Source organism: Hetaerina americana, unplaced genomic scaffold (genome assembly GCF_022747635.1).
Source record: "Hetaerina americana unplaced genomic scaffold, ioHetAmer1.1.p SCAF_6, whole genome shotgun sequence".
In the NCBI taxonomy this organism is placed as follows: Eukaryota; Metazoa; Arthropoda; class Insecta; order Odonata; family Calopterygidae; genus Hetaerina; species Hetaerina americana.
Genome location: NW_027287205.1, coordinates 5,192,266 through 5,208,136, shown reverse-complemented (window position 1 = coordinate 5,208,136; position 15,871 = coordinate 5,192,266). Strand labels below are relative to the sequence as shown.

The 15,871-nt window shown below is 36.9% G+C and overlaps 1 protein-coding gene across 4 annotated transcripts in view; it reads left to right on the top strand.

Annotated features, from left to right (window-relative positions):
- The first annotated feature begins 422 nt into the window (after positions 1 to 422).
- The window catches only part of LOC139695049 (KH homology domain-containing protein 4-like), a 102,608-nt gene continuing 87,159 nt past the window's right edge, over positions 423 to 15,871 (top strand). For 2 of the 4 annotated variants that reach the window (XM_071593651.1, XM_071593649.1), the window contains exons 1-4: positions 424 to 752; positions 829 to 946; positions 1,249 to 1,390; positions 11,598 to 11,711. In XM_071593651.1, coding sequence (XP_071449752.1) covers positions 833 to 946; positions 1,249 to 1,390; positions 11,598 to 11,711 — 370 coding nt within the window. In that variant the 5' untranslated portion in view covers positions 424 to 752; positions 829 to 832. Of the gene's footprint in view, positions 753 to 828; positions 947 to 1,248; positions 1,391 to 11,597; positions 11,712 to 15,871 lie in introns of all 4 variants that reach the window. The other 2 variants (XM_071593650.1, XM_071593652.1) reach the window with 2 other exon arrangements.

The window sequence follows — 15,871 nt, the reverse complement described above, 5'->3', positions numbered from 1 at the left end:
ATCCAAGTTGAAGGACCGGCAGATAAATGTTCTAATATTTGGGGGGAGGAGAAAGTGGGGTTCGTGAAAAGAAGTAAAAAGTGTAATCAGTTAAAACCTTGGTTGGTTAATAGAACAAGTTTTCGTGGACTTGGACGGGTGCTTGTCCATTTCAAAATGATTATACCACGTTATCTTGATTAATTCAGTTACCTATCTTAATCTAGATATTTCAGAAAATTTCAAATGCCGTTGATAAATATTTCATATTTTGAAGCTGACAGATGATATCGTAGAAAATTATATAAACGCAGCTACCGGCCGAGACGGAGTTGTGGGCCAAAATCCTCCTGGACCAAGTTCAGTTCACCTGGCGGAGTGACAGCGAACCCCAGTCCTTAATATCCACCTACGAATCGAAGTGGAGCGAAAGTGATCGAAAGCAACAATCGATATGTGCTGGCCTAATTTTCCACCGGCCATTATTGGGATGTACTATATTTACCTAGTTCGTAAATAATAGCAGCAAAAATCAACTCTACGTCCTTATTTGAGTACAGTATTGCCATTTTCATTCAGTTAATGTGTGCTTGTAATTATTTGGAACGAATTCCAAAACATTTGAAGAGGTATTTCCACAAGAATATGTGGTAGATAGTAAGCATAATGATCTCGTCCAGTGATAGAACTGAAATAATAACTATATACATTGCAATGTTTTATTAAAAATGAGTAAAAAATGTGTGTGTTCATGTGGGAAATCCAGGAAGAAGGTTAGTTTAAGTGCAGTTGTTCACCGAAGTCCTCGGTTTAGTTTCGACAAATGAAACCCTTTAATGAATGTTTCAGGGATATGAACAGTATGAGTAGCCTAGAGGCTGCCGCTGAAGCTGCCGCCAAAGTAAATGCTATGCTTATTGCGAAAGGGAAACTTAAGCCACCTCCTTCGGCTGTGAGTAAATGCAAGGTAATTATAACTAATAGCTTGTTTATCGCTTTTGTTGAACACAGGCTGAACTAATCAGTCGTGTTGGTTTTAAGCATCCTTGTTTTTTTAAACCGATACTCCTCTCGTAATTGAAGTAGTTGTAATGTTCCTATATTTTTAATCAGTAGTTACGAGTAGGGATATTTCAATTATCACTTTTTTAAACTGGTATAGTATCATTGATAACTTGTGACCAAATTAGCTGCAGTGAATGTTTCTTAACTTATCACAGTGTGTATAGCTTTATATCGAAGGAAAGAAGTTTTTAATCTTGAAAGTAGTTACATACCTTCGAACAGGGCTCCAATGTGAAATCTGCAGGAGATTTGTTCACATCAGAGGTTGAAATCAATGATGCCCCTCTTTCTGCGAGAAACCTGTTGACGCGAGGACACACACAGGATGAAATAAATAAGTATTCAGGTAACGTTAACTTTTTTTATTTCTTCAATTTTTGTGTTGTGCTTCCTTAATCACATAGGAAGTTGGCCCTACTTCTTATGAACTTATTTGAATGATTTCTCTTAATGAGAAAGTCCTCATTAAGTCTTATATGTCCCTATGTTCTCCTCCTCACGAATTGTGAAATTGAATCGATTTTTTGCCACATACTATGCAGATGTATTCGAATTCCAATTTCAGTTTCTTCGGAAAGGATTAGAGCCCTTATGAGGAATTTTAAAAACTTGTACTTGAAAGTGTTAAGTGCATAGAGTCGAGCTTGGAATCAGGTAGGAAGTATAACGATAACACAATATGAACAATAAGTTACAGAATGAAAGTAGATTTCATGTTAAATATCATTTGCCTTCATTGAGAGGTATCATGAGTTTATTTTTCGAACTAATTTGAAGTGTTTGTCTTTTGGAGTATATTTGAGACTTAATTGAAAGCCAATACCAGCAGTTATTAGGTAGCAATGAAGTGAAATAGTCAATAGTGGGTAATGTATAGTGGTAGAAACTTTGTTCATCATCATATGCAACAATTATTCGAGTACTTTTACTTATTCATTCACAGTTTCAGTGAATGTATATTTCTAATGCCCTTTTCTAATGCATTTATTTTACAATTGAAATTGCAAAATCAACTAATGGGAAGTACTTGTTCAAGAGTATGCTTGAAAGATTTCCCTGGTTCGTAATCACATTCTGCTGCTTAATTGTATTGCTTTCCAACAATTTTTAACCCGGTACCAAAGACTTAGTGTTTACAGCGCATGCAGAACTCACGAAGTTCAGTGCGACGTATGGATATTAAAGTTGACTTGCGTTTTCATGTTTCTTGCAGTCGTGGACTATATTGCTTAAGTTTTAATTTCTTATGAAATGGACCGAAATCATTGTCTTACATAATCCAAAATAATAACATAATTTATTTGCTCATAATCATAGAACGGAAAGGAGAAGACTTTGAAAAGTTAAGTTCCAGTTTCTCATTCAATATGAAGTTATTCAATAAGAATTAGTGTATTGCTTAATGCACAGTTGACCTCTAGCTTCATTAAAAAGAATAGCTTTTTAATCAGTGGACTCAACTAAGGAAAGAATAGGGGGAGATTGAATAGATTTTAGAAAATGAATAGAAGGATTCTACGTTCAATAATTAATACAAATGATGTGGGAGCATTTTTATATGGATGCATTTTTAGACCAGTTGTTCAAAGCTTAAGTAAAGAAATAACCTCAGTGCTTCTAATCAAATGAGCATGGTGACATGTGTGCAAATGGACCATTCAAGTATTTTGCAACGCAGTTTGAGGATGGAGTGTTTTTTTTTGCATTTTTAATGTGCATTGGAAGGGGGGGGGTGGAGGCAGGGGTGCTGACACCATGCCACGGAATGCAAATGGAAGGCCAAGGTGAAACAAATTATTTTGCATTACTTTTTTCTCTTATGTTTCCTTGATTGGCTCATAGCAAAACATCATACAGTTTTACCATCTACTCTAGTATCAGTATTATGGAGAAAAACTTCGTGTATCTGGAGGTTGTAAGTTACTCTGGACAATCACGTACAGTGGTCAGGATCATGTAGCCAGTGTATGCCAGTGTTGTGGGATTACTGCGTTAGAGTGCCCAATGAAGGCTGACTTGAGTACTGTGAAGCAATTGATCATTGTGTTTGTTCATGGGGACCTGATTGAGGCCTGTTACGACCATAGAGTAATAAACTTCATCATTCATTACTTGAGAAAGAATGATGAAGGTACCGTTTCCATAGCCACCATTGTAATCAGAAGGAATTCAGCGAGGTGTTTAACCTCCTCCTGCTAGAATTATATTTTGGGGTGTCACCCTCTGCATGAAAACTTTGGCTCTCACCGAGATACAGGAAGGAAGAGTGCAGGTGATCTTGAGAAACACAAATTTTCAGGCATTTGGAGTCAATTGAAAATTATCATTTACCATGTTGCAACTGATCACGGGAATAGTTCTTGTTGGATATGAATTCATTGTGGTAGAATTTCAATGTGCTAGAACCATGGTGCTCCCTGCACTTCCTTCCTGATTAAGTGTTCTGAGGATTCTAGTTGTCATACACTTTGAACATATGCTCTGAAATCTATCTTACCCTTTGCTTCCTGCCATTTTTTACTGCCTGGATCCCGAATATATCAAAGAGAAAAGTGTTTTGGTATTTTATTCTTTTTAAAACGTACTTGTTATCATAGTTCAAGTAACTTTGCAAATAAAGCTGTGACAAAAGAGTCAGAATGAAATGTTTTCCTGGTTTTCCTTTGACCCTAGAGGAATAGTTGAGCTGGTGTGAATAGTCTCTCATCTATCAAAAGAACCTTTAATGGAAACATCGTTATATTGTCTTTATTATTATTTTATTTAATTGTTTTTGTTTCCAACAAAAGTAGTAGTTCATGAGGACAGCAAGCATTGTTAATTCTTATAATTATGTGTGTGTGTATATATCATCTGACATTATGTCAGCCTTGTAAATTACATCATGGTTATGGGGAAAAGACATGGTCAGTTGTCTCAGAGTGTACAAGTTTTGAGTTAGCCAGATCATTATTCCATGTTTCAAGGGAAAAGGGGGTTGGTGGTCATTAGGTTGCAGTGAACCTGTTAGGTAATTCTTGAATGGTCCCAAGGAGAGTGAAGTTATGATGCAAAGCCTCAACACGGACTTGAATAGAATGTTTGATGGTTGCACCAAATGGAAATTTGAATGCTTATTTTGAAAAGAGATGAAACCTATTAGTTTCATAGCTCATTTTCCTGGAAATAATTTTATAGAATGAAGGAAATTCAATCGTTAAACAGTTATTTATGAAGAGTTTCTGTAGGTTCTATAAATGCAGTGTTTTGAAAACAGATTATCATTATAATCAATACCAATCAGTGTAGTATTTTGGTGGGCTCAGACACTTCACAACTTCTACTTATCCATCCCTGCCTAGCATGAAATTGTCTTTGGCATGGTATGGGCATTATGCCCCATTATGCCGCCAGTCATTCTTCAAATCTAGTCCTTCAATTTGCTCCACATCCATTCCATTTGACATGCCTTCTTTTCTTCCATCTGTCCTTTCTCTCCAATTTTGCCACAATCTTCAACATTCAATAGCTACTCAGGAAACCTTACATCCACTTTTCCTTCGTTCTTTCAATTGCTTCCAACAGCCTGTTATACTCCCCTGCCATTGTGTACTTCTTGATTTGTCTTCAACTCCTCGATTTCTTTCTTTTTTTTTCATTTTCGACCTTCAAAAGCTTCAGAACTGTTAATATTCCTTAGCCACAATGACCAAGTGTCCAAATTGTTCTCAACTATGCTCCATAATATTTTACTATTATTTTCTTTAAATATTTGCCTTCCAGTTCTTCTGTTTGCTTCCCTGCTTAAGAGAGTCCTTATTTTGATACCCTTTGACTGTAGGAACGAGGAGACGGTTGAGGTGGTTGGAGGATCACTGTTTTATTATGCACAACCTAGGTTTCGACTAAGAAAGTCATCATCAGGTGCTCATAAGCTTTGTCGTGCCCAATAAAACATTGGTGGAAGGACAAAGTCTCTTTTCAAGAAGGGAAAGTTCTTACTCCCATAGCATATACAATTGCTAGAAAATTAATTGCATGTAACACCAGAATCGCTATTAAATGCAAGTCAAATTGGGTTATTCATTTTAGATAAAGGGCAATCCTGTACATGTCTCAGACTGCTCAGGTGCGGGTGGGAAATGGGGAGTCAGGATGGGCAGTGTTAGGAAGGGGTGTAAGGCAGGGTTGCCCATTATCACCGTTGCTGTTCAACTTGTATGCTGAGGAAATGATTAAAGAGGCATGGGAAGAACTGAATGTAGGAATGAAAGTGGGCGGGAAATTTGTAAAATCAGTTTTGTTCGCTGATAACCAAGCTTTAGTTTCTCAGTCAGCCAAGGGATTGCAAGCATTGCTGAGTGAATTGGAAATTCATTGCGACAGGTATGGAATAAGAATCAATATTAATAAAACAAAGGTTATGCAATTTTCTAGAAAGAAAAAGGCTAAGCTAAACATTAAAATAGGAGGGCAAAAACTGAGCAGGTAGAACAGTTTACGTATCTCGGTAGTGTTTAGGACCAACTCTGTCAAAGTAGGAGGGACGTAAGGAGAAGAATTGCGCTAGGCAAAGAGGCTTTCACAAGGAGAAGGGAGTTGATGACGGGGACGTTGAGTAAGGATGTTAAGAAAAGACTCGTAAAAACTTTGATATGGAGCGTAGCTATGTACAGCGCGGAAACGTGGTCATTGAAGCAGGAGGATAGACGTAGACTGGAGGCTTTTGAAATGTGGGAGTGGAGAAGAATGGAGAAGGTGAAATGGACAGAGAAGAAAACAAATGAGGAAGTACTTGGTATGGTGGGCGAAGAGAGGGGTTTGTTGGGAGAAATCCTATGGAGGCAGGAAAAGTGGATAAAGGGGGTATTGACCGGCAGTGGGATGTTGAAGACTGTGATAGAGGGGAGAGTGTTGGGCAAAAGAGGAAAGGGAAGGAGCAGGATAGGGATGTTGGATGGGATGAAGGGAGGAAGAAAGTACTCAGAGATGAAGAGGGACCTGATGTAGAGTAGGATGTTGTGTTTTGCTAGGAGTCACAAAATATTTATTTAGGAGCTGTGTCCATCCAAAAACCTACCTTAACTGGTAGATTACCTAATAATAATAATAATTATATATATATATATATATATATATATATATATATATATATATATATATATATATATATATATATATATATATATATATATATATATATATATATATGTATAGAGAGAGAGACATGCTGGCTGAAAAAGGCAAGAAAAGTCTAATCAATTTATTGCTACCATGTTAGATATTATATAAAAGTGGATATGTACTATATAATTTTCATGTTACTTGAAAATTATGTAGTACATTGATGCTAGTCAGAACAAAATCTTTTTTAAGTGGAAACTTTTAATAGTTTTTATCTTTATTATTATGGAACTGTTCCACCACATCACACCGGAATCTGTAATTTCTACTAGTAACTGATTTTCATCAACAAAGGGAAGGTATCCCTCGGTAATTTAAATAATTTGCATGCAGGAAGCTCTTTTAAGTTAAAAAGTCTTCATTCAAGAATTGAATGAGATTCAAAGAAAATGCACATTCAGTCGGTGGAAAAAATTGCTCTGACTAAAGACGAACGGGTATTAGCAGGTAAGGACAGTGTGGAAACAATGATTAAAGGAAAGCCGAGGGGCAGGTGAATCTTTATCTTGTTTTGTCACTACAATAGACGCCGACTGATTTTTAATTATCTACATGTGTAAAATAGAAGTAGAGCTGTTTCACCTACATTTAGGTTTTTATCAGATAGTTGATTAACTTATTGCTTTTTTTCTTCTTTCTGCTAACATTTTTTTTCCACGATTCCATTGCTTTTAGTTGATGTCCTAGCTTCCCTTTTGTGACTTGTGTAATAAGACGATTAAGAGATTTAAATTTAGCCCAATTGGAAATCCTTCGAATTAAAACCTTATTTGGTGTTTATAAGGGTGTAAATGTGTGAGATGTGGCACTCCTCTTGATTGTTTAAATGACATATGTTGTAATTTTCTACACAGAGGGTTCTGCAAAATTAATTTTAAATTCTAAGCTTCATTTTCAAGGCATATTAATGTTTAATGTGATTTTTCTTTAAAATTGATGGCTTAATGTTGCAATTGATTAAAAAAGATGTGTGTAAGGAAAAATAATATATGATGAAAACAAGGCTGTGGTGGTTAGCTTTAATAGCTCACTTGACTATAATTCCACACACGAGATTTGAATTTCCAGAATATATATTGTGGTTCATTGATACTGCATATTCAAATGGTCATGCACAGAGAAATGTTTAAAATGTGCATACATCCCATTAGTAATTTTTCACTAAAAGGCCTGTGGGAATTTTAACTTCATTAAGTGGTAATTACATGTGTGTACTTTAAGTAGTAGTAGTATTTAGGTGAGGCGACCAATAGCTGGGGTCATTTGCGCCATTAGGGATCGACAGGAAAGGATGGAGGAGAGATACCCGGCGTCGGCATTAGCCTAGTCTTATCAAAAGGTGCCTAGGGGTCCGCAGGTTAACGTCTCATACGACGGACAGCGTACTCACTCCAAGTGCTCTCCACAAAGCACTTCAAGTAGGGATCGGGATACCACTGAAAAATATCTGCCGCCGCTGGTATTCGAACTCGGGCCCTCTTGGTGGGAAGCCTGTACATTAGCCACTGCATCATCCAGATCCCATGTGTGTTAAAAGTATCTCGTTAAGTTTCAGAACAATAAATTTATTTCAGATTTGAGCATTGATGCACTTCTGCCAGCGATTTTTCCGCAACTTAAAGGCTGCCTGGTTGGCAGATTCCTAAAGGTCCTTAAGGGCACACGTGCCAGCATCTTGGACGGCATTTAGGGTCGTCCTTTGAGGGAGGATTTCACCTTTAGGAATAGGAAATAATGTCCTGGTGCCAAGTCGGGACTGCAAGGAGGTTGGGGAATCGTTGCAATGCTGTTGCAGAAGGTCTTCACAAGTAGACACTCAACTCAGTTCTTGGTCGTCTGCCAAGAACTTTGGGAGGATGAATTTAGCACGAACACGTTGGGAAAAAATTGTTACTGATGATTTTTATATAAACCTTGCATTCATGCATTTCGATAGAAGACCATTGGTGTGTTCTCCACATTGATTATAAATTATAACAAGTACCTATGAAAATATGTATTATCTATTGTTAAATATTTACTGAGTCTGGTTTGAAAGGACTCTGGTATCATTGACGTCAGTCCTCCTGATCTTTGTCAGATGTTAGTGGAAGCATCATCACTGATTATGGGGTTGAAGTTAAAAGCCTTGAAGCCTTGAATGTCCATGGTCAATGTCAGTGTGATATCCCCTTGATTGTCTTCTGGATCTTATTTTTCTTCATGAATGTTCATTCCGGATATCCTTTCAATTTCCTCAATTTTATCTTCATATTCAATTAAATTTTCCGACCCTTATTCTAAGTTGTTTAGAATTTTTTTCATATTCCATGGGGTTTATTCCTTGCATGATGGATGGCTCCCACCTCTCCACTTGGTATTATTTTTACTTCTTTGCTAACATATTCATCCACATTTCTCTGACTTCTCTTGTATTCTGGCAAATTAATTTTATTTCTAATTATTTGATAGCATTTTTTTCCTTAAGTTCATTACATTCTTCTCTTTTCAATTAGTTGTATTATCTCCTCCCTGAACCAATGCTTTCCCAATACTGGCTTTCCTTCCTACTAATCATTTACGATGCAAATTCTATTTCTCTTCTATTTTTCCAAGTATTTTGTCTCCTGTGTCAATAGCATAATCTGAAGTCTCCGTCATTGGAGAACCATTCTTGGTTGAGTTTCCTTTTGTCTGCAATTTGTTCTTCATGATTTTCTTGATTTGATTGGAATTAAGATGGTATTTGGTCATCATTGCTAATTTATGAATTTTGTTGATGTCTACCTCTCGTCTGTTACTTTATTCTTAAATTCACTAAGTTAAATGTGAGAGATTTCAAATCTTCCTCAGTCACCTGGCATTTTTAAATTCATGCCTGCTCTTGAGCAGTTGGTTTAAAACTGGGTATTAGCTGTTTTAGTGCCCTATACATGGCTCCTCCATATTTTCAAATATTGTTTTCCATTTTGGCCTTCTCTGAATTGTTTATTTTCCACTTTTCCTGCATATACTTCGGAGCCTCATTCTACAAGTATAAGTCGTTCCGTAATCTTTCTTGTAAAGCGAAACACTTGTTTAGTGAAACAATTTGTCCGGTACAAATTAATGTGAAATGCAATAATGTGTTCCATGCCAAAAGAGATAAATTATACACATGGTATTGCTCAAATAAAATAATATATACATTGTATAGAATCAAGGATCATCTTCACCTTCTCTTCTATTGTGGAATGAACCAACCTGGAATACACTCTCAATTTGTAAAAAGAAAAAAAAGATTTCAAATTAATTAGTTTATTATTTATGAAACATTCCATATTCTTTTTTACTAGAAAGCTTTTTAGAGACATTTGCTTTTGCAGACATGTAAAAGTTTTGTGAAAATGTGATTCTGCATTATGATTAAATAAATTACTAGCGTAGCCAGTACCTGAATAGGGCGATGCTTCATACACACAGGAACCCTGGGGACAGCAGATATATATTCTTTAGTGGTATCTCGATCCATCCATCAGATAGGATGTTTGTTAAACTGCGGACCCCTGGGCACCTTTCATTAAGGGTAAGCTAACGGGTTTCTCCCCGCCCTTCCTCCTTTCCCATCCATTCATAATGGTGCAAATGACCATAGCTTTCGATTGCCGCCCACAGAAACCATTTACTACTTTGTTCAAATGGTACGATACAACAGTTTCCCATGACCACCACATCGCATTTATTTTGGGGTTTTATGCTTCTTGAAGGCTCTTGGAGTTTCTGAATGGTATACAAACTGGTTTAATTCTCAAATTGCCGCTTGCATTGGCAGAAAATATTAGCATGAGATTGCCTTTCATTGGCTCGTGGCCGATCAATGCATTCTCCTCCGTTGTTACATGTCCATGTGTAGGTTTGCTTTGGCATCTCCCTCAAGAAGAGACCCATCTCGTCACAATTAAAAACCTGTTGTGGCAAGTAACCCTCGGAATCTATGAGCTTCTTGAAGTAACCAATGAAGTCTGTGCTGCCTTTAAGTCGGCACTAGTTGCTTCACCAAGCCTCACAATACCGTAAATTGGGGTCATGCATGGCTTATATTAAATACTTCTTTGCCATTGCTTTTCATTTATTGATATGAAGGGCAATCTTTCAATATCGTCAAAGAACTCCCTTTGAAGCAAATCGGTGATTATTCCCTTTGTGAGGTGCTCGTTTAAGTGAGTGTTCTTCCACAATACTTCCAAGGACCACCAACCTCATCTTTATTCTCTATTCTAATCATTTACACCACCACTCGTACTAAGGTGCCCGTTATCGTGGATGCTACATTAAACATGAATATCCATTCATTACATTGCAGGAAACTCTTCATATGTGTTCTGGTTATTCTTGATCAAAATTCCTACTCACTTATTCAGGCTAAATGCCCTGAGATAATTCTCTGAACGTTTTGTAATGTCTTCATAATACACGAGGCACATTCAATGTTGTGGTCAATTATCAAGAAGTATTGACAAGCATAAAACTCGTGAGAAATCTGAAAAAGATATTTGTGTGCATCGGTGAGTGTTTTATCACATGGAAGTTCATATATGAGATTTGTGACTGTGATAAATGTGAGGTGGTACCTTTCACATAGTTGGTCATTGGTCATATATGAAAATAATTGATTCTGAACACGATTAGAAAGATTGCTGCATCCTGGAGAAAAATTAAATGCCAGGAGTATCATAAAACATGTTACCAATGCAGTGACTTGTGAAATCTGAGAATAATGTATGGGAAATTAAGTTGTTGGAAAGATGCATCGTATTTTGGGATTTTAATCTCCCAAATTGTTGGCCTGCACAAGGTTATTCACTAGTTAACCCATTTTGTACTATTAACTCAAGAAAAAATAATGGTTCCTTCAGTGCCTAGCTAATCAATTTTAATATTTGTTTGAAGTTTAGTAAGGTCAAAGGAATGTTTTTAATGAATTGCATTGTTTTTAAAGAAAAAAATTACAAGTTATTCAGGTGCAGTGTTCCGGGAAAGTGTTTTTTCTTAGCTTCACAATCAGAGAATTAAATATATCGTTTTTAACTGTTTCTTCATACTAATAAGTGCTGCTGGACTTCTTCATCGGTGTTCTTTTGCTGAAAATGTACTATTTCCTGCAGAATACTTTTACTTGACTCATGAATTTGAATTTTGACCCAAGAAATTTAGGGCCTGCCTGCCATCGAAGAGTTTAGAGGTTCTCTATATGATTAGGTTAAATGCACTCAAACTAAGTGCTGGTGGTATACCTTTCCCGTGTCATCTTCAGGTCTTGCGGATGCAATGCTGATTTGCTGACTCGCTGACTTTATTCCATTTTTCTTTCATTTGAGAGGAGGCTCTGCTGCTGCTGAATGTTAACGCTTGCATTTCTGCACCCTCTGCAGGGGCTGCAGTTTCAACTCGTGGAAGGTACATGACATTTGAGGAAAAGGCCAAGAATACAGGCGAGCGACCCTTATATCTCTATGTTCAGGCCTCGGAAAAGCATGCCGTAGATTGTAAGTATTGAAAATTATCATTTTGCACTGAGAGACACAGACATTTCATTTTGGTGATTACTTTATCCTTTAAATAATACTTAATTAGGTTGCTTTATTACAAGAACAAAACCATGTCTTCGAAGTCATTCATGTTCATGATTGGCTTAACCCTTTTAGTGCCAGCGGGCATCTATCAGCCAGATAATTTTTTGTTCGCTTCTTTACTTTTCTGTGCGCCGCAAAGCTTGTGTAGACAATGTTTGAGTGTTTGTTATGCTTTCTTATCACTGCTGACCAATTTCCATGATGACAATGAAATATAAGTTCACATTTTGGTTAGAAGAACCAAAGGAGTTTTCTGCATTGTAGCATATGTTCTTTTCTTGTGCAGCGATTGCCGTATCAATCTAAGCTTTTGTATAAGCTTGCATTTTATCATGCATCTCTGCATTTCGTACAAGCTCATCTTGGAATTACTATAAGGTCGTCTTTGTAGCAAGCACTATTTACACCTCGTACCTCTTGACCTAAACACTTTCCGGTGACATATGCCAATTCATTTCAATGGAAATGAAACATTTTATCTTTGCTCTGGTATGGGATTCTCCATGGAAGCCCTTTTGGTGTTGCTTACGAAAGACTAGCAGTGACAATGGTCACTCAATTATTCATTCTGTTGGACTCGCCTTATCAAAACAAAGAATATCTTCTTCCTAGAGTTCCCTGTTAGAAGATTTGGATAGAGGAGAAGTAGCGGCTGATTCCTGGGAAGATTACGTGTGTGGGACTTGTGTACATATTTCGTTATATTTAGTGTATTTAAAAAGTAATGCCAGAAGCATTAAATTGTTTGTGTGAGCTAAGTAATAGTGGTAGAAACTAATTATGAAAAAATATTAATGACAAATTTTCTATTCTGAAAGTAAAAGTTTAAATTTAAAAAAAAATAAATTTTTGAAATTTTATAATTTTTCTTCTAAATGTGTAAACAAGATGACAAAATTATTGACTTCTTTATTGTATCTGTAACTACATAAAGTGTATACAAAAAATTTAGCTAAAACGCGTTCGTATTTGGCTTTACACAACTTTACTAGTGCAAACCTACAAATTCTACAAAACAACCCTGGCATTTTTTTCACGTATCCCCAGGGAAAAGAGGCTGGCACTAAAAGGGTTGAATGATTTTGAATTCAGGAAAACATGAAAAATTTTAATTTTTGATGTTAAATCAGGTGAAAATTATTAATGTAGCATAGCACCCATTCTTCGCATCCAGGAGCTAATCCTGCTTAAAACCAAGCCAGTGCTCTGCGGTGATTATTTGGAAGGTAGTCGCAATTTCACAACTATGTAGTGCTTAAATGAGGACTTCTCACTTTCTGGTGTCCCTTGTAAAAAATTGCAGTGCCAATTTTCCTTCACCTCAAAGCCATGCATACTGATCCAAGTTTAAAATGCATGATGTATTCATAGACAAAAGAAACATGGGTCTTTTAAGCAAAAACAAAGAATGATGTAGTCATAAAGAATGAAACAAGTGTCTTTAAAGACTATTAACATTGCAGTCGTGGGTATTTTTTGATGACTTTTCCGGTCTTTAAGCCTGAATATTAATATCATTTGAATTATCATTGAAGCATCATGAAGTATTGCTTTGAGGCAGAATGTGCACTGATGAAATTTAAAAATTAAGATGTGCTGTCCAAATTTCACTTTCTGCTAAAAATTTCCAATGCAGTAGCAACTGGCGTACACAGTTGTGTATGTGGTTGTGAAAAATTGATTGCATTATACAAATACTCTTCTTTGCATGGGATGCTGTATTGAGCTTCATTATTAGGGTCTTCAAGGCCATTATCATATTACTTTCAATGGGGCTGCATAGGCTCTATTACTCATAAAACTAGCAAGAATAACAGCTGATGTAAATAAAAGTGTGCTGGTTTAGTAAGCCTTTGGGAAATATCTATGTACGTAATTCTGGGAAAGCACTAGCACCTGCTATATGTGATTTCTTGCGAATCCCTATACTTACACCACAATTCAGGATTGCTTTAAATTTTTAGCTCAAGAATGCTATTAATGCCAAAAAATGTATGTATTAAAATCTGGAAGTGCTAACCTCAACATATTTGAGTCCACGCTGAAGGTATTTAAGCTGTCTAATAGAAGCCTGTTGAAATCTGAAAAATTCTACTCACATCAATGTTTATATAATTTATTTGCTTAAGTTGTATGGCTTTATTTTTCAGTCATTACATTTCTATCAACTTTAACACTGATTAGCAATTTATGTTATGTTGCATGGTTTTCTGGTCTTTGAAGTTTCCATGAATATATTTCGTAGAATTGTTAAGGTGCATGGTATATGATGTAGTTTCCAGTGTTACTATGAAGAAACAATCTGTAACTCCCTGAAAACATTTCGTATTTCTGGATAAAACTTGATGTGGAACCACATGGTGCGTTCTTGGAACCAAGGTGCATGATCTTTTTATCGGAGATGGATTATGTAGTTAAAAGATAGTGTCCGACGTTTTATCATTGGAGCACCTTTTATTTGAGCACTTGTAATAAGGGATTTATTGTTGAACAGGGTGGCCAGCCATCCTTGAAACCCTTGAAATCAATGAAATTCTGGCAAAAAAAATTGGAATTGAGAAGTAATATTTAGAATTTTGGAGAATTAATGTTATGTACTAGATAATAAATGGGACTGTGGAAGGAAAATTACTCATTAGAATTTCATATGTTCGACTAATCCAGCAATTCAAATTAAACAAGCAGATTTCATGTGTAATATGTAGGCAGTAACATGTGGTGTGTCCCAAAAGTATCCAACCTGTGTTTTTAACTATATTTTTTTGTGTTGTGAGGGTGTTGTGCGCCACGAATTTGCTCCAAGAGGTCAGACAATCAACAAGGAATATTACGTTGAAGTTCTGCCGTGCAACAATTTTTAGTGAAACACAAGATTGTACGGGTTCGCCAGCCTCTGTCTGCACTGTCCCGACTCCCTGCGACTCGAGGATGTTCCCAGAATTGAAAATGGCACTTAAAGGAAAGTGGTTCGATGACATGGAGTAATGGGACGCGCAAGGTGAAGGCCATTCGAAAATCTGCATTCGAGAACTGCTTTAAGATGTGGAAACACTGCTGGGAGCATGTGGTTCAATCAAATGGGGACTACTTCGAAGAATGATGCCATGGCCCGGATGACCATGAAGATTAGCACCAATGCGGAGATCTATGAACAATGCAGGTCGGATAGTTTTTGGGCGCACACCTCGTGCCCTCAGTAAAAAGGTGAAGAGTTGTGCTTCACATCTGTTTACATTGTTTATTTCTTAACTGCCACCGCATTAAAACCATCTAGTATTCATTTGGAACTTCTTTGAGTGAGAGTACCACGGTATGTACTCTTGTAGTGGGACTGTTTTTTCCTCTAGCACTAGGCGCCCATTGATATCCTCGTGTAATATCACTCGTTTAGAAATTTCTATTTCCTTAATGCTAGCGATAAAGGATGCAAAACATTTTTTTGGCATGGTTAGCATTTATGTACAAGTAGCTACTTAAAAAAGTTAAGAATTTCAATTCAGGACTCATAAAAACTTCAAACAAGATATTATCTCTACTGTAAGTAGGATTTTTATTTAGGTTTGCCAAAAAAAATTTAAAAACTATTTCTATCAATTGATTATCTACCCATTAATTTGTGTGTGCAAATGGGTAAAATGCTAAAATATTTGTGCATGAAAACTTATCAGTTTTTTGGATGACGAGAGGCAATCAAATGGAAACTGACCTCCCACCATGACACGCAGTCTGCGTGAGAGGTGGCAGCATTTCTTACGTGTGGATACTGCTATCCCTGTGTTAGGAGGAGACCTGCATAGTGACGATGCACAGGCACACCCAACTGTTGGGTTGTGTCCGTGTTGGTGCGTGGACTGGTGTCCAGTGTGTTCGTCCTGCTGTGGAAACGGAGGCAAGCAAAGAAGAGCAGAGAGATGTGTTTTGTTTTATGATGGCCGAGGATGCTGCAGTATGCTAAATTCATCATCGCATGTCTGCTGTGTATGGTGAGCACCGCATGTCCCTGACAAGTCTGCGCAAGTAGCATTGGAGATAATGAGAAGAGCACACATCACCGTAAGACAATGCGCACCCAG